We start from the raw sequence: 18,902 nt of genomic DNA, 5'->3' as shown, positions 1-18,902 counted from the left end.
TCAGCTGCAAAATGAAACAAAAGTGAGTGGTCTACCTTGAAAATTGTTGAAGAAACAATAAGTGTCTTTGAACAAATACTGTAGCTCACCGAGATAACGGATTAAAGCATCCGAGCCTACAACGCTATAAAAGAAACTCTGATACATCGCTGTATATATATGTGAATGCATGTTTTTTCTATAAAGTACTATTTATACCCTGTACCCAGTAAACCAGTAAAATGCTTGACTGCTTATCTTAACAGTTCACTGCCTAATTTAATAGTTCAAACAAAAATATACCTTAAATTATCATACTAAAACAATTTAATAACATTTCAAACAAAAATACACCCAAATTCATCATCCCAAAACACCCAAAGTCATCTTACATTTCTGTTACTCTTAATCATATACACCCCTAAAACACTTATAACAATGATGTACTAATTTTAAAATATTAATATTAATGTAAACAGAGCAAAATATCTATAAAATGTTTAATACAAGTTAAATAAATCTTTAATACATATTAAATAAATGTCTTACAGAAGTGTGACTACTATTCAAGTTAGTCATTTTTTCTCATAGCACTAAAGTCCTTTTTGCTACAAAGTATATTTATATAACAAAGAGTACCTGTAAAGTAAGATAAAAGCCTCATTATTAACCTGTTAAGCGTCACCGACAGCATATCTTGGTCGGCAGCAACCCTTATCACACCTCCTTCAACAGAGTAACACATCCTACCTCTTTCAAGGCTAGGGCGCTACTGAAATTTGGTCCGAAATGCTCTTCCCTCTTATACAAATTGTAGGAACATCAGTTGGTAACATTATGAGCTTAATTAGTGGGAAATGGCAACTTTTTTTGTAAGGGAAAGAGTCTGGTAGGAGAACACTGACCTCCACCTCCCGTTATGTTTCTGGCATTCATTGATAAACAGCTGGTTTCTTTTTGTTTGATCACATTTATACCATCATAATGAGTGATCTAAAGCAAAAGAAAAATCTTTTGCCTGAAGAGATATTATCACTACTTGTTGCAGAGAATAATGATGACTACAATAAAAGGAAATAACGGCGCTTTTTCCATAATCAGCACAAAAATTACTTCTCACTCTCTCTGCTGCGGATTCCATGAACCTTTTGTTCGGGATAAGGGAAACCCTGTGGAGTTCCCTTTACTTTTTGTTCGCCCAAAGGTGCAAAATTTGGTGTTCAGGATAAGGGAAACCCTGTGGAGTTGTTGTTGTTTTTTTTTTTTTTAAAGTTTTTTGATGACAAAGTCATGGTGCACGTTTTAGCAGCAACGAACAGATTTTCCATCCAGTTTCAAGATGAATATATAGAAAGTTTGCCTAATATATCAAGTGTACTAAAATGGTATGCCACAAATGAAAATCAAATGAAACAATTCATTAATCTACTAGCTCTATGTTTCTGGGAACGGCATTCGAAAGAAGAATTTTTTCCCTTTCATGTTTCATGCTCATAATCTTTAGGATATAAAAATGCAAAATAAATTCTTTAACCCTGTCTCATTCTAAATTATTTATTCTAATATCTTTATACTAAAATCAATATCAATGTAAAAAAGAACACACAAAATAGCAAAAAAATTAGCATAGACCAAATGACCACTCTGCGAGCCAGAAAATGCAATGATACGGGAGTGGCGATGTCTATCATAAAGGACGCTTAACAGGTTAATATAAACTGCAGGACAGTATACAGTACAGTAATGTAAAGTGAAATTACATTGTACTGTAAGCATAAACATGTATTCATGTATGGGTGACACGCTTTCTCCCTCACTCAAACTCCCAGTGCTTTCTCCCTCACTCAAACTCCCAGTATTCCTTTTGGTGCCTGATTTGAAAAAAACAGTTCAGTGCTCGATCTGGCGGCGAAAACCCTCAAACTGATATTTTCATTTCACACTGATATATCTGGAAGTACTGTACACCTCAGTCCGTTATCTTGGTGCGCTACTGTAAGGGTATAAACATTTTTATGCTTAACGATCAAGTCACTGCCACTGCCCAGAGACGTAATTGTTTATAAGAGCCATAAGCGAAAGGGTTAACTATCAATTAAACTGTGAAACAAGGTATATATAATAAAAAAAAAAAGAATTCTGTCACTTAATATGAATAGAAATATGAATACAGCATAAAGAAGACACTTACCCAACAACATGTCCATGACATGTAACGAGAGTTACTGACACTTTTCCATCCCATCCTTGTTCACTTCCACCTCCAATAAACAACTTGCCAGAATCTGAATTAATAGGAAGACGTCTGAAAAAAGCAAAATACAAAAATACTTATATGACCATGTCCCCACTACAGTAGTGAAGTTTACAATACTGTAGTATCATTATTACAAAAAGTTATACACAGTGGTAACATTCTCTCAGGAGGAAAGAACCTGTTGTGTTAGCGAAATTTGTTTCTATTTTCTGTCTGTTAAGTGCACATTTTCACTCTGTTCATATCTTACAACAGCTCTTACTATCATCTTCATTGTGTTCTTGTTATATGATTTTCAGTCTGGTGACCTCCAGCTTACATATCTCCTAACCCTTGATCTCTTCCATGGTCCATTCTATACCTCAACTGGGTCCTCGCTAACCCTATGCCTTCTGTCAATCTGGGGATTGTCAGTAATCCTTCTCTTGCATTCCTTATGCTATTCTATGAAGTTTGATCTTTTGACAAGATCTAATATGCCTGACTCAATTAGAACTAACTTCTTCTTGATGTAATCTAAGTTACTAAATATTTTGTTTCCCTCTACGTACTGTGGGTTCACAAGTGCCCCTTTGATTACTTCACCTTTTTTATGTCATTACTTTCCTATGTTTTCTCTCTTCAAAGTTCATCCAGCAATTTTTATCCCAAAATGTACAGCTAATACATTATTTTTTTCTTGTATATTAAAAAGGAAAACACAAGACAGAAATAATGTTTTAGCTGTACATTGTTGGGATAAAAGATCACAGGATGAACTTAAAAAAAAAAAAAAATATATATATATATATACACATATATATATATATATATATATATATATATATATATATATATATATATATATATATATATATATATATACATACAAAAGTAATGAAACAATAAAACATTGGTGATTGAAGAAGTACAGTACTTGTAAACACATTCCCATAATGGGGGAAACATCTTATTTTCATGATAAAATTAAGTTTCATATATACAGTATTTTATGCACAAGGTATTTCCTCTCTTCCACAAGAATGAAAAAGTAGCATTTTAAAGTCCTCTTTTCTACAAGAGAAGAAAAGTAGCATTTGTCCTCACCTGTTCCATTACTAATCCTAATTGCTAATGTACTAAGAATATTTACATATGAACAAACCTTTATTTACTACAAATGGGCAGTATGATCCCTCATCATTTGCTGAAATTGTTATGTGGCCTTTCTTTTTGGTCTGACAGACCTTTCTATTCCAGGGGCAGCAGGCCCATTACTACCATTATTATTTATTATATTACATTGGGCCCACTATCAGGAGGATTATCAGTCACCATTGTATCAGCCCCAGCCTGAACACTTGACTGCCTACTTGATATTTCCATAGGATGAGATTTGAAATAGAGTGGTATTCAACTGCACCATTTCCCTGCTTAAGCTTGACTGTATTTTATTGTTAAAGCCCATTACAAGTTCCAAAACCTTCCCTAACATCCAAAAGGGTCTAGGTTTGTTAAAAGCTTTTATCAAAACAACATCACCTACCCTGATTCTATCTTCCCACCTACTCTGATAAATATTTCTAGAATGCTCCCTCAGACTTAATAGATAATTTTCATACCAAAAAGTTTTGAAATTATTCAATATTTCTTCCTGTAATACTGAGGTATTTCCCAAAGCACCAGGATCTTGCTCTCGCCAAAGTTCCTCTTCTTCCTTCCTCAAGACTAAGGAGGAATTTCCATGAAGTCTTAAAAATGAATTTGGAGTGATAAATTCAAGGTTGGCAGTACTAGATCTATAAGTAAGAGGTCTAGAATTTACTGCTAATTTAATATTTGATAAAGTAGTTAACAAATCAAAATAAGAAAGCATAGATCTTCCAATGGCTTTATACAGGCAGTTTTTTACAATTCTAATCAGCCTTTCCCAGGCAGCCCCTACCCAAGCAGAATACAAAGGGATTCTGATATGTTTGATATTACACTTTTCCATGTCCTCTCGAAATTCTTTAGATGCTAAAGAGGATTCCAATATGCAACCACCTTTTACAAAGGTTTTAGCATTATCACTATATACATATTTAGGAACAGCATACATATTGCAGAACCTTTGAAAAGCCAACAGAAAATTATGGGTAGACATATCAGGCAATAGTTCAAAATGCACTGTTCTTATATTAAGGCAGTTAAACATTAAAATGAACATTTTGACATTATTCCCAGTTACTTCATCCTTCACCCAGAAATGCCCTGTGTAATCAATTCCAACATGCATAAAGGGTTTTACCAAATTCATATGGTGTTTAGGTATGTCTACCATTCTAGGATATTTGTAAGCCAATGCATTATATTTCTTGCACACTGTGCATTTACTTACTATTGATTTGACAGTTACTAAACCTTTAGGTATCCAGTATCCCTGTTCCCTAAGGTAATTTAAAGTAGTTCCCGTCCCCATATGTTGAACCTTGGCATGACAATAATTAACATATAAGACAGTAAATTGATGCCCTTTAGGTAATAACACAGGGTTGTATACATTATAATCAAAATACAAACATTTTGCTATTCTTCCTCTTGATCGCAGGATCCCATTATCATCAAGGAATAAATTTAAGTTTGATACTAATACTGGAATATCTTTATCAGTTTTAACTTCCTGCTGTAAGAATTCTATTTCTTTGGAGTGCTCAGACTGTGCTGTCTTAATCCAATATTCTAAAGCCTTAACCTTAGGCTCCCATCCCTTTACTTTACATTCAAGTTTACACAAATAACTAGTACACTTCAACAATTTATCATAACTAGAACATTTATTTATATTCAAAATGCCAGTGTTTACTCTATTTACAGCATTAACATAATTTACATTTATTTTCAGCTTATATTCAGGGGAAATACTTAATAGCGGATATTCAGGCCAATTATCAAAATTATTAGACAGCCAATCAGGTCCTTCTAACCAACAATTCCTTTGTGACAAGTACTTTCCATATGACAATCCTCTTGTAATTAAATCAGCTGGGTTCTGGTCAGTATGCACATAATGATAAACTATAGGGATGTTAAATCCATTGGAGAAATCACCAGCGAGACTATCTGCCTCCAATATCCTGTTTCTTACAAATTTACATTTCACTTTAGGCTCTTTTGTTATAATCCAATTTAGCACTACTTGAGCATCAACACAAATATTTACAAATTGAAAATGAATATTATTATAAGTTTCCATTAAGGCTGGTAAACACTTCAAAGCTAAGACTACTCCCATTAATTCTAAAGTAGGTACACTGTGCTCATTACCCCTTTTTAAAGGAGCGAGCTTTGCTTTAGCAAATAAGAAAGTACTTTTATTTTCTTCATCACATGCATACAACACCAACCCATTAGCTTCAGTAGAACTACCACAAAATATATAGAGTCCATAAGATTTCTGTTCATTTATAGCTTGTCTAGGAAATGATAACTGAGAACATTTCAAAATCTTTACTGATAGTTTTCATTTCATTTATTATTTCTTTGGGCACCTTCTGATCCCATTCTATTCCTAACTTCCAAACTTTGCGCATTAGGATTCTACCTTTAATAGTCATGGGTAAAACAAAGTTAAGTGGATCAAAAACCTTACATATTTGTGATAAAACTTTCCTTTTGGTATCAGCTTCTGCTTCTACCACACAATCAGCTATACTTAAAGTGTCATTATTTACATTATATACCGATACCCTAATACCTTCTCCTCTGTGCACCCATGCTTTACTAACCTATCTTCAGATTTCATGGTCTCCCTTAATTCAGTTGAGTTTGAATTCCATGATCTTAAAGTGAATCCACCTTCCTTCATTCTTGAAAAACAAAGATTATATAGCTCATGTAATTCACCTATGTCATTGCTAGTCACTATCAAATTATCTACATAAAACTTATCTAATATTTGCCTACATTTGTCTTGAGGATATGATTCATTATGAAGTTTCACTACATAATTCAAGATAAAAGGAGAAGTGTATCCAAAAACAATAGTTTTATATCGATAACAAACTATTTCCTCTTCTCCAAAAGAAACAAAATCTATTCTGATCATATTCACTGGCCAACTTAATCATAAGAAAGGCAGACTTTATGTCGGTAACATAGCATATTGATTAGTTCTGAAATAAAAAAGCAATTTCAAAATTTGGAACCCATCAAGTCAATACCAGTATAAGCAACCTCATTTAAAGATGGCAGGTCCTTTGAGGTTTTCAAAGAACAATTGAAAACTGGCCTTATTTTAGTTGTTATTTGTTCTTCAGTTCTGATTACTGGCCTATGTGGAATCCAAGTGTAATCTTCATAATTGGCAGGAGTCCCTCCTGTCCGACTCACGCCTCCCGGTGAAGCCCCAGGAGATTGAGGGGACAGGTGTGGGGGATCAAGCACTTTCCTGTCCTACTGGAAGAGCCAGCAGGAGAGGCAGGCTGTGGGGATGGCGGCACGGGTCTAGGAGTGCACCTACGTCTTGGCGAGGCACTGTCCCGAGGAGAGGGTTGTGCGAAAGTGAGAAGGGGCTGGCCGGCATCGAGTGCTCAAGCACTCTCTAACGTGAACTTGCGCAGTCCTCCCGACATGCTCCAGTCTTCTTTAAGGCTGAAACCTTCTGACAAGAAGAAGATTGAACAGGGGACCTCCTCGCTGTGTCTTCGAGTGCTAAGACCTTCGAGTCCGAAGCACCGGGTTGGGAACCTGCCTAAGCACTCGAAATGGTACTGGCAGGAAGTGTTGAGACACCTGCATGTTTCGGCACTTTCTCTCACTCTGTGCCTACACCAGCAGCCCCTCAGAAGTACTGTGGTGGGATTTCTTAGAGGGGGAGAGGAAGCCTTCTTCTTCTTCTTCTTCTTTGGCTGGCAAGTCTCAGAAGAAGAGGAGGAGGAAGGAACAGACAACGAAGTCAAAGATGAAGATGATGAAGACGAAGAAGACGACGATGACAACACCTTATGACTCATCTTCTTCGTTTTCCTCTTCAACATCATCTTCAGGATGGCGGTCAAGTCTCCCATTCATGAGGGAGCAGCAGGAACCACAGGAGCAGCTGGAGCAGCAGGAATGGCAGGAGCAGCTGGAACAGCATGCACAGTAGGAGCCAACGGAACTGCGAAGGCAGGAGGTGGTAGGGACACTGTGTATTGGGGAGCAAGAGCATGGACGGCAGTCTGGTCCACCACAGTCGGGGTCATCAAAGTTGCAAAGTGCATCGACACCGTTTCGGGAACTTTAGCAAACGCCGTCACAGTTACTGTAGTCCTGGTGACACTAGCAGCAGGATGGCTGACTTCTGGAACTTGCAAAGTCCTCAGGTGTCCCAGGATACCCTGCACTGATGGAGCTCCTGAGAGCTCCAAGGAGATCCATGCTTCCCGGAGCTTGGCAGCTTCATGGTGCTCGGCTGCCAATCCTGGAGGGAGAAAAAAACACAGTCAGGTGAGTGGAGGGAGACTCTCTCGCTCCAAGAGAAAAATTTTTCCCCTCGGAGCAAGTGGAGACCCCCCAAGAAGAGATCATCTTGATTCTACCCCCAGCCCCAGGCAATCTTTACCCCACGAAGCAAGTGAAGATGAAGAGGGAGGGATCACTCCCGAAGGAGAGACAGCCAAGTAGGAAGTTCTGCAGGAGGGTTAAACGAGGAAGAAAGGTTAGTGCCCAAGGACGTAGTCGGGGGCGTATAACCTTCCAACTACGCCCTGGCAGCTTTCCTCCTGTACTGTTTCCTTCCTGTGAACTTTGCCCACTGCACAGGCGACAAAGCAACAAATTTGTGCAAAGAAAAAGCCGAAAAGCAAAGAAGCAGCTGCGTGAAAACTTCTGATGTTAAATGAAAGCTGGTAGAAAATGAATTGAGCTCTCCGCTGGGTTGTTTCCTCAAGTCACAGATGGTGGGAGGGACCTTGTCACCTACTTGGCCAGTTACTTATGTAAAACTTTATTTTATCATAAAAATGTCATTTTTATGTAAGTAATTTATATAAGTAACTTACCAGTAATTACATAGCTGATTCCCACATTGACAGGTGGGATACCTGGACATATTCTACCCCTGGAGTGAGGTTAACAAATCTTCTTAAACCGATGATGATGGTGCTTGATGCAAGGAAGGCGCTGGTCACCCAGAAGAAGTGGCTGGGTGCTCGGCTGTTAGTGCTGGAAGCTCGAGTTGGCGCCAGGTGCTCAAAAGCGAAGTCTGGCGTGAGTCGCCAGGCGCTTATAGCACTCAGTGCTGTTTCCCAACGAATGACAAGGGCGAGCTGGAGAAGCAGACTGGTCCTGAAAGCTGCAGGAAGGTTGCAGGCTAGCCTCCCTGTACCACTTGACTGCCAGAGGAGAGGTAGTGCCAAGACCCGCATGTCTCTTGAGCAGGTGCGATGAAGCAGGTAGCAATACGGGTGCTTCTTGTCCGAGCTGGAAGCTTCCATATCTGAGGAAAGCTGATGCACCTGAACGCCTTTCCAATGGCATTTAGTCGAAGCCTGGGAACGAACAACAGGCTCGACAGAGGGGTTGACTGCCCGTGGGCAAATCCCACCACCCTCCCTTGGGCCTCCAGTATGTCTTCTCCCCAGTGCAGGGGAGCTGAATGCTCACAAATGAACACTGTTGGAGCCGGCAGAAAAACAATTGAATCTTGCTGTTGAAGTTGTTCCTCTCTCACCCCGACAGCGGGCAGGGACTAGCCACCTGCACTAGCGCTACCGCGAATTTCAAAATTTTTAAGCTGCCAGTGAGTGAAACTATAAGCAATGTAATTACCAGGTAAGTTACATATATAAAACTGATGTTTCATAATATAAACCATTGCCCTACAACAAAATTCCACCACCTTTCCCTCTAATTAGACAAGAGTGAATAGGAGGAGTACACCTCACTTTAGGTTTACTTTCTTGCCCCCTGCATAAACAAGATTAACTTGACAAATCTAGAGTAAATTTTCCTTCTATACTAATTTATATATAATATACTGGTATATAAAACCTTCACTTTTACCCATAATAAGATATGGCTTAAAAAACTATAAACATTCAACTGCAAGAGGATGCGGAAGCCAGTAAACTGATACTTACTTTGTAATGAGCACTTGTTGAGATGCAATATGCACACAGTGAATATCTCCCTCACAATCTCCCAGAATCAAAAAATCTCCAGGTGGCACCCAAATAGCAATATCAATTACAGATTGCATAGCCAGTTTCATCAACAGGGTTGAGCATCCTTCACCAAATACAAATACTGTAGACTCAAGTGCAACAGCAACACGGCCCCAGGCCGCAGAAGCTGCCAGTCGGGGAAGTTCAATAAGCTGCAATAAGATAGCTTTAAATTATATTCAATTTGTATCTTATAGCTACCTTATGGTGTATGGCAGAAATGGGACAATTTTTTTTATACAGCAGCTCATTTTTTAATAATTCACATTGTCCTTAACAATTAATAACTATCAAAACCTTTCCAGCACCAAATGTCCTTCTATTCTATGCTATATTTATCTTACAGGACTGGCATTTAATTTAAAATATAGACATGCTGTATCTCATCAAAACAGAAGTAAACACACATACAAATACATATAGGTAATTCTCTATTGACATGGGTTCTACAAACACTTTTTCACTTTAACACAGGCTATGATTAAAGGAGATAATGAGCTATTTACATGAATTAATCACATTAATACAGGTATGAAGAAGCACGAGCAAAATTTCCCATGCTGCCATGGGTATCAGTATCCAATAAAAATTTGAGATTTCACTGCCACTAAACTTAACCCCATACATATGGAGAAATGCAGTCTTCACCAGAGCCAACAGAACAAATTGGACGGAGAGCAAAGGAAATGAAGGCAAGGCGATAAAGATGGGCAGTGAATATTTTTGTTTTTAATGTGATTCTTATGGGGAAATTATGATCTATTCACAAAGTTTCCATTTACATGATGTCTTCTGGAAAGTATCCCCCAGGTAAATAGAGAGTTATCTGCACTTAACAATGAATATTACTTAGGAGTACCTTGTCATCAGGCTGTAGGTATGCTAATTTAACAACTTCATAAAGGGAGGTCAGAGAGGCAACATCTCCAGCCTGTCGAGTCTCTTCATCACAGTTGGCATCCAATACATCCCAGTGAACCATCTGCAAATACAGTAAAGGAATAAAATCTTTTGAACAATGCATAATGGATCAAATATAATCCCAAGTAAAGTGTACTGTCCATTACATACAAACATTTACTTAACATGTTTTTCACCTACAAGCCATTCACCATTATAGGATAACTCCAGGAAAATAAATATTTTAATAATAATGATTTTTATGATAAAAATCACAATTTTTAAAAGTAAATTGTATTTTTTTTCCGAACTATACAAACCTGAGGTCCTTTACATAAGGAATTACTTACGGCGCAGCTGGACACGGCCGTTAAACTCTTGAACAAGGTGGTTATGCAGTAACTACCACCAAGCAGGCAGGAATACCCGCTTGCCCAGATGTAAACATTCCAATTTGCCTTTCGGTCCAGGTTCAGATTGAGGGGTGGGCATAATATGTAATGTAAAGGACCTCAGGTTTGTATAGTTAGGAAAACTACAATTTACTTTTAAAAATTGAGATTTGTTCCGACACAATATACCGTACAAACCATTGGTCCCTTACATTAGGAAGACTCACTGGTTGGAGGGAGGAATCTGAGTGAGTCTCTTGAACTGACTGGAGTTCTGCACACCTGGGCTACTCCTGGTCGAAAGAACGAGGAGGAGTACCGTGCCTCTGACATACTGATCGGAGTGTAGGAACTGCAAGATCAAATGTCAGATACTGGACCTTTTCGCATGAGTGAGGAAATGTAATTCATACGAAATAGGCTGGGAAGAGTCTAGAGTTGGAGGCAGTAAGGAAAACCTAAGATAGGGGTTCCCCTATTGCTAGTCTCTCCTTCCTCCCCTTGCTAGAGGAAGGAGCAGAATTGCTTCTATGATTCTACAAGAAAAATATAACGGGTGCTCGATGCGTAGTCTTACCGCATGAGATCCAGCAAGTATTGGTTTGAGTCCTATTCTCATCCCGAAGGAGGAGAAGTAGGAGTACGGGGAAGGAGGAGGAAGAGATGCCAGTCACTCTTGGTATCCTTCTCACTTCCAGAACCAACACCTTAGGCAAAATGCTACTAGTCCTCTTGAGGGAGCCGTGTAAGAAAACAACTTGTTGAGTAACCACCAAGGACTAAGGAAAAAAGATTCCAAGTGCCTTTGGGCAAGACCACAGGAAGATAAGAGTGTGGTCCATGAGACCACATCTTGCTTCCAGACCAACAGAAACTTCTGGAATGGGAGGGATGGACCAAGCCATTGACTTCGTGAAGCCAGGAGAAAGATGTCCTAGACACTTCTTCTTTGGGAGAGATAGTACTAGCGAAAACGTCAACGACATCCAGGTTAGGGATGTCGAGCCTTTTCGGAAAGTACTACAGCTCCCTAATGGGACAAAGTAACGACTGATCTGGATCACCGATAACAAGTCCAAGGAGGAGGGGAACAATAGGGACTCAATGGATTTGGAGTTCACCTGTGACATCCAAGAAGGAGTTGAGGTGTTGATCCCCTTCACCTGTTCTTCCATCTTCTACGCCAAGGCCGGAGCAAGACGAGAGATGGTCCTAAGAGGGCATGTCTCTATCCGATGACTCTCGTAAGGGCACGTGCAGAGCGCATGGGACAGGAACCCTAAACAAGAGCCACATGCCACCCAGGGAACAGTTCCCTGGGATAGCAAGACCGAAGAAGCTTCTCATCCGTAGATAAATCTCGACTGAGAAGAAGACAGCTACTTCAGATAGAAGACTAGGTCGCAAGGGCCTATGTTCTTCACAAATGAAAGGAAGAGAAGCAACCCTTGCGGAGAAGATGAGGAAGTCCAGACTTGAAGAGTGACTCTGACAAGAGAAGAAGTTCCGTCAACGACGCCCACCAGCAAGACAGATCCAGTCCCTGGGACAGTGTTGCACAGGACTTCAAGAGATATCCAGTTATACTCGTTGCTGCTCGGCGAGAAAGTCTATGCTTGCAAGGAAAGCCGGAAGGTCTCCCAGTCCTGAACACACAGGGATGTACTGCCTGAAGAACCGCTTCTTGTGTAGCTGCTACAGGAGGTTGAGTCAAGCAGAACTCTTCTCAATGCCTTGGAAGCAGAGCTATCAGGTCGGGTGAAAGGCGAAGTCTTCCAGCATCTGTCTGTAACTCGGGGTGAGCAATGCTTGTGAACCCCTAGTGAAACAGACAAATACGGAGGGAAAAAACGTAGATATTGATTTTTTCCAAAAAGACAGCACGGCCCCTGGGTCTGGTACGAAGGAGCAAGAAAAGGTACTGACTTTGTGTACGGAGGCAACAGAAAGATGATAGGGATCTCTCATCTGAGCAGTCTCTTCATGAATCTTCGTGAAGAAAAGAGTGAATGGCAAGTTCCGTCCCGATCACTCAAACCTGAGGCCAAGCTCACCTTACCAATACATCCCCACTGGGAATGCATCTGGCTAACTGAGCTGTCAAGTGCACTACAGAACACCTGACTACCTGCAAATGTCGACAGATGAAACAGGAGGGAAAAACGATTCCCTCTTGTTTGTCGATGAATGCCACTACTGTGGTTTTGTTGTTCAATGAAACCAGTGAGTTTCGCAAAACTCATCCCGAATTCTCGAAAGGCCCGGAGGTCTTAGCCACTGTCTGGTGGACAAGATGGTTGATGTCGTTGACACTATGTTTGTCAACCGCAGCATCTACCAGCTCCCTAAGGAAGAGAGAGGCAGAACCCAGCAACGGTCCATTCCGTAGGGTCACTGCCGACTCGGGTCCCACAGACCTAGCAAACTGAGAAAGAATGGCACCTCTTCGCTTGAGAACTAGGTTGGCCCACAGGTTTGCTGTCTGGTGGGCAAGGTAGGAATGGCTCTACCTTCAGATTGGCACAGCCACCCGAAAGTGGAGTCCTCCCCAGGCACAACAGTGCCTGAGGAGGCAGCCATGGAAAGCCCTTTGTTAGCCGAGTCGGTTGAGTTTCAGACTGTCATTCGATGGGCCGGAGTTCAATTCCCGCGGCAGGCTGATGAAGAGTTAGAGGAATTTATTTCTGGTGATAAAAATTCATTTCTCGCTATAATGTGGTTCGGATTCCACAATAAACTGTAGGTCCCGTTGCTAAGTAACCAACTGGTTCTTAGCCACGTAAAATAAGTCTAATCCTTCGGGCCAGCCCTAGGAGAGCTGTTAATCAGCTCAGTGGTCTGGTAAAACTAAGGTATACTTAACTTTTTAAGGCAGCTATGGAGGTGGCTTCCAGGGTTGCTGCGAAAGGGAGATACCTTCTGTAGTAAGCTGCTGCAAAGAGACCCGGGCCAACATATTTAGGCGGCAATGCCCCTTCTGAAGGCGTGTAGAATCGCTTCTGTCGAGGCAGAGGAGGGGGAAGCAACTTGCCCAAGCGGTTAGAACGTAGTGAATTATCTTGCCCAGGCACAAGATCATTCACCTGATCGAGAACCCCCTCGGCAAGTGTAGACGACCCACAGGCGAGGCCGTGGTCCCTTTCCCAAGGTCGTTGCACTGACGAATCAGCGCAATGACCTCTGCAAAAGTCCTCTGAATCGCGGGGGTGCTCGCATCCTGGTGAAGGGGACCCCTGGGTCCTTTCAGGGTGCGGTCCTCCTGATCTACTCTTCCGGCAGGAGGGAGAACCTCGGCAGACCCCTGGGATCCATCCTGCACTATGCGGGTGTAAGATCTGGTCGCTCCAAGGACCTACCCAGGAGCATAAGCCTTTGTAGTCGAACTCTGGGAGGCGACTCACCAGAGTTCCTCCTGTCCAACTCGCACCTCCTAGGAGAAGCCCAGGAGGTTGAGGGGACAGGCGAGGAGGATCGGGCCGAGAGCAGTCACCAACCCACGGTGATGACGGCAACTTGGGTCAAGGAGAAAACTTTCGCTTCAGTGAAGCATTGTCCCAAGGAGAGCGGAGCAGTTCAAGCAAGTCGAACTGGGTCCTCAACTTCACCGAGCCAGGCGACTGGGTTGAGTCGAACACACACGGCTGGCTGGCAAGAACTTGCACTGTCCTCTCGATGGGCCCCAGTCTTCTACTAGGCTGAAACCTTGCGAGAAGACTGAGCAGGGGACCTCTTCTCCGTCTCACCAGGTGTGTGGACTTGAGAGGCCGAAGCACCTTCCCGGTAACCTTGCTTGGCACTCATGGAAGTGCCAGCAGGAAGAGCCGAGACACCTGCATGTCTGGGCTCTTTCTCTCGTCCTGTGCCCATGTCGATACAGAGAGAGGCCTCTCCATTACCAGTCCGGAGTACCCGAGTCTCCTTAGAGACCCGGGTACTTGGCGCAGCTCGGGAACGAGTGTCCGACACAGTGCCAGCCTTAGAAGCGGACTTCTTCGGCATGGCAATGGGAGTGTAAACCAAGGTCTGCATGCCCTCAGCTCCTGAGATGACTGACCCTGGGGTCAACGAATTGGTTCCCTGGCCCGCGGGCTAGGAAGAGCGGACAAGAGATCCCCACTGCCTTTCCTGTGGAGGGAGACAGTACCCTTAGTAGTCTCAGTGTGAGACTTCTTGGAGGGGGGGGGGGAAGAGACAGCCTTCTTCTTCTTTGGCCGATGAGCCTCGGAAGAAGAAGAGGCAGAGGTAGCAGACAACGAAGACAACAACAATCGAGACCTCTTCTTCGTCGTCTTCTTCAGGATGGCAGTCAGGTCCCCCATCCAGGAGGGAGCAACAGAAGACAGGAGCAGCCAGGGGGGCCAGGGAAGCAGGACCAACCCGCACAGCGGAGACATCAATGACTGGACCAGCAGCGACCGGGGCAGGCAGAGTAGCGCGGGAGCCAGGCAAGCCAGAAGCTGAGACATTGGTGGTCAGCACAGGTGGAGCAGGAATAGGAGCCAGGCCAAGCCGAGAGCCAGGTAAGCCAGGAGCCGGGACCGGAGTGGGGAACGAGCATAGGTCGGCAACAGCAGGAACTGTGATGTACAGCATCGATGAGGTAACCATACTGGAGGGGCCAGGCAGGGATAGCAGGGCCAGGAAGTCAGGGGGCAGTGGCATGGCAGATACCTGAGTACCCAGGTGTGAGGCAACAGTCACCAGCAATTTGGCTAATGAAGTCATGGCGACTGTTGACGTGGTGGCAGCAGCTGCGGTGTGGGTAACCACAGGAGAGCCAGGCAGATGGGAAATCAGACCCTCCAACGACGCGATGCCAGGTAGACCCAGGTGATGCCAGGGAGAGGTTAGGTCTGGAACCTGCTCAACGAGAGAGGTCTCCACCGCCAAACCTGAAGACAAAGTCGGGTCAAAGGAGGGAGTCTCTGCTTGCTCCAGGGGAAAAAGACCCACCCCGGACCGAGGAGAGGCCCCCAAGAGGATGTCCTGATTTTCCGCTCCCCCGCGGCCTTCCACACTGACGAAGCAAGTGAAGAAGACGAGGGGAAGTCCTCACCCAAAGGAGAGGCAGCAAGAAGGGGGAAGCTTGCTGGGAGGAAGAAATGATCCCGATGTGTCAGCCACCAAGGAGTCATCGGGGTCATATAACCCTCAGATGACACCTTGGCAGGCTTCCTTTGGTACTCTCTCCTCCCCTCAAACTTCATCCACTGCTCGGCAGACCAGGAACAACACTCCGAACAGGGTGAATTACGTGAACACATGCCCCCAGCAAGAGGAGCAAAGGGTGTGTGGGTCCATGTCAACATTAGATCAGAAGCTATTGCACTTCTTACCCCCTATCCCAGGGCACATATGCTGGGGGAAGGAGGGCTTGCAAGATTTATCAACATTCATGATAGAAAACGACAAGAAAAAGGTTCCACCGGCAAAACAGCTCAACAGCAGTCAGGGCAGAGAGCGAGAAGCACGTCTGCAGCACACAACGACCGAAAGCAAAATGGAATGTTTACATCTGAGCAGGCGGTACCCCCGCCCCCCAGATGGTAGTTAACTGCCTAACCACCTTGTTCGAAAGTTCAATGGCCGTTTCCGGCTTCGCTGAATGTAATTCCTAATGTAAAGGACAGACGATTTATATATCATGTCGGAACAAATTCATTTTTTAGTTTCCCACTAAATATATCTAAAAATTATAGTTCAGACCCTATTGGGAAACAGTTCGCTTAATGTAATTCCTAATGTAAAGGACAGACGATATATATCGTGTCAGAACAAATTCATTTTTTAGTTTCCCACTCTAAATATAATATCTAAAAATTATAGTTCAGACCCTATTGGGAAACAGGTTTTAAGTATCTCCAACAATTGGTTTGGTCAATAAAATTGATATTCCTCAAGAAAAGGTGCACCTAAATTTTAAAGCAATGCCTCAGAAGACATGCTAGACATTAATATTTACTATAAATACTGCCATCTAGTGAAGATGTCTGCTCTCCAGCTTCTTGTCTAACCATAGAAGCTAGGTGGAGGAATTAGAATTGGAATATAAAGTTTAGAACAAAGACCACACCTTGGAACCTATAGGGTCATTCAGTACTGAAAATGTTGAATCACTTGTTAAGAGAGGGTGGAAAGTAAGAAGGAAGAAAGACAATACGAATGCAGGTACAGTAAAAAGAATGAAAGGGGTTGCAGCTAGGGGGTCAATGGGACACTGCAAAGAACCTAAGGTAATGCCTGAGGTGCACTGTGCAAGGTGCACTGCGGCACTGTCCCCCTACAGGGGGTAGGTGGAGGAAACTCATCCTTACAGGGTGAAAACCAAACAAAATTCTCATACGCAGATGAGGATATGAGGATATGACGCCCCTGTCTTGTGCAGCACATTCACATCCTAAATTTATGGCCTGAATTATCTGGCATCAGTTGAAGTCTATTTGCTTTTCCTGCAAGTCTAATGGAATTGGATATGGGACAACACCAAGACAATTAGTTTGGTATTATTTTATAAGTTGTCAATACACGATATGAAATTGTAACCTACATTTTTGAAGAGAGCTCTTCATCAAATTACAACTTGTAGGGTAAGAGAATATCGGCTGCCCTCCCCCTCCACAACTAAAGCAGCAAAATTACAACCAGTAAACACCCCTAGCTTACATGGTATTATTTTATATTGGCAAGTTATAAAATTTTACCAGTACTTTACCCACAACACTCCCAACGGTATTAGCCTACCAACCTAATTAGGCTAATTAGCCTAGGCCTATTTGAAGATACTAGCCTATTAGTGTATCGCCACTCTTTCTGAATGGCAGGGTCGGTGGGTGGCCTTCGCCAGTCATACCTTAGCTCAGTCTGCGGTAGCCTAGTTTATGAGGGAATGAGACAAACAACCAGCAATACGAGAAATCTATTACACACACGAAGGATAAAATGATTTCGACGTAATTATACACCTAATCAACTCATTTTGACGTGTGTCAGTCGGTAAAATTTTATTTACAAGTTGCCAATATTATTAAAATAATAATACCACGTAACCTGGGGGGTGTTTACTGGTTAAAATTTTGCGGTATTAGCTATGGAGGGGGTTGGGGACGGTTCTGTCTTACCTTATGTCGTAATTTGATGAAGAGCTCTTTTCAAAAACGCAGGTTAGCCTACAATTTCACTTTGTGTATTGGCAACTATTATAAAATAATAATACCGATTAGTCAGGGGCAAAACTTGCCCGCTTAAACTTGCTAGGCTGCCGTTACCAAACATTTTTTCACTAATAATGAAAAATACCAATAAGCAGAGGGATTTGAAAAACGAAAACTTTGCTGAATGAGCGTATTTCGCAATGGAACTGGCTCCATCGGTAAATACTTTTATTAAACACAATGACTTTAGGCCTAGGATAAGCGATTAAAAGACGAATCGCTCGGCCTAGGCCTAGGTGTGGTTCGTCTAAAATCTAGGTTATGTATCTCGTTTACGGTGAAATCCCACCTGTATAAGGTGAAACCCACAAACATCCAAACCGTTTAAGGTCTTACCTTGCCTTCCTGTGCACTTATCACTCTTAAAAGAATATACTATTCGCAAAACATATCGACAGACTTATTTTCACTTGACTTTGTCTTTCACTCCTCCCGCCAGTACTGTTAAATGTTCAAGGAATTACGGAACTTAAATCCTACAGAAAACGCATAAACGTCATCATACAAGATATACTATAGTAAATTTGTTTCTTGAACACTTAAACTAAAATGTGTCATTCAATCTTTATTCAGGGGTATTCCAATTAAAATATTAAACAATTTCTGATTTAAATTAGTTATTTTTTAATGTCTTAATATCATGTCACATAGTAAAAGTCATCATTACTAACTTTAATACTTCGAAAAAGAGAGGGGCAAATCACCGTTTAAAGCTAAAGAGTCTAATCACACGTGTTTCTTGAGGTTTTGATACAGAATAATGAAAAAGACTATAAAGTCGAAATAAACAGATATATAAGACAAACTAACATATTAAAAACTTGTGGTTGACCGACAAACAGTTTGCAATGGTACGACAAAGGCTGCAGGTGACTGTTTATGTTCGTAAAGTGCCGATTCTAGAACTGTTTTTGAAAGATTTTGCCACATATATCAATCATAATTAGGAAATGCTCAGTACAGTACCTGAAATTTATTTTTCATCAAAGTCATTTAT

General features: G+C 42.0%; 1 protein-coding gene across 1 annotated transcript in view; it reads right to left on the bottom strand.

Annotated features, from left to right (window-relative positions):
• rod (rough deal) overlaps window positions 1–18,354 on the bottom strand; it is a 128,259-nt gene extending 109,905 nt beyond the window's left edge. The window contains exons 1-4 of the mRNA XM_067087413.1: window positions 18,242–18,354; window positions 10,262–10,384; window positions 9,319–9,554; window positions 2,171–2,284 (exon numbers count right to left, since the gene is read on the bottom strand). Of these exons, the coding sequence (XP_066943514.1) occupies window positions 2,171–2,284; window positions 9,319–9,554; window positions 10,262–10,384 (473 nt within the window). The 5' untranslated portion in view covers window positions 18,242–18,354. The remainder of the gene's footprint in view (window positions 1–2,170; window positions 2,285–9,318; window positions 9,555–10,261; window positions 10,385–18,241) is intronic.
• Between the last annotated feature and the right edge of the window lie 548 nt (window positions 18,355–18,902).

The sequence above is a fragment of the Macrobrachium rosenbergii genome, chromosome 43, assembly GCF_040412425.1.
Source record: "Macrobrachium rosenbergii isolate ZJJX-2024 chromosome 43, ASM4041242v1, whole genome shotgun sequence".
NCBI lineage: Eukaryota > Metazoa > Arthropoda > Malacostraca > Decapoda > Palaemonidae > Macrobrachium > Macrobrachium rosenbergii.
Note: the sequence above shows the minus strand (reverse complement) of the source record. Positions and strands in the feature narration are given on the sequence as shown.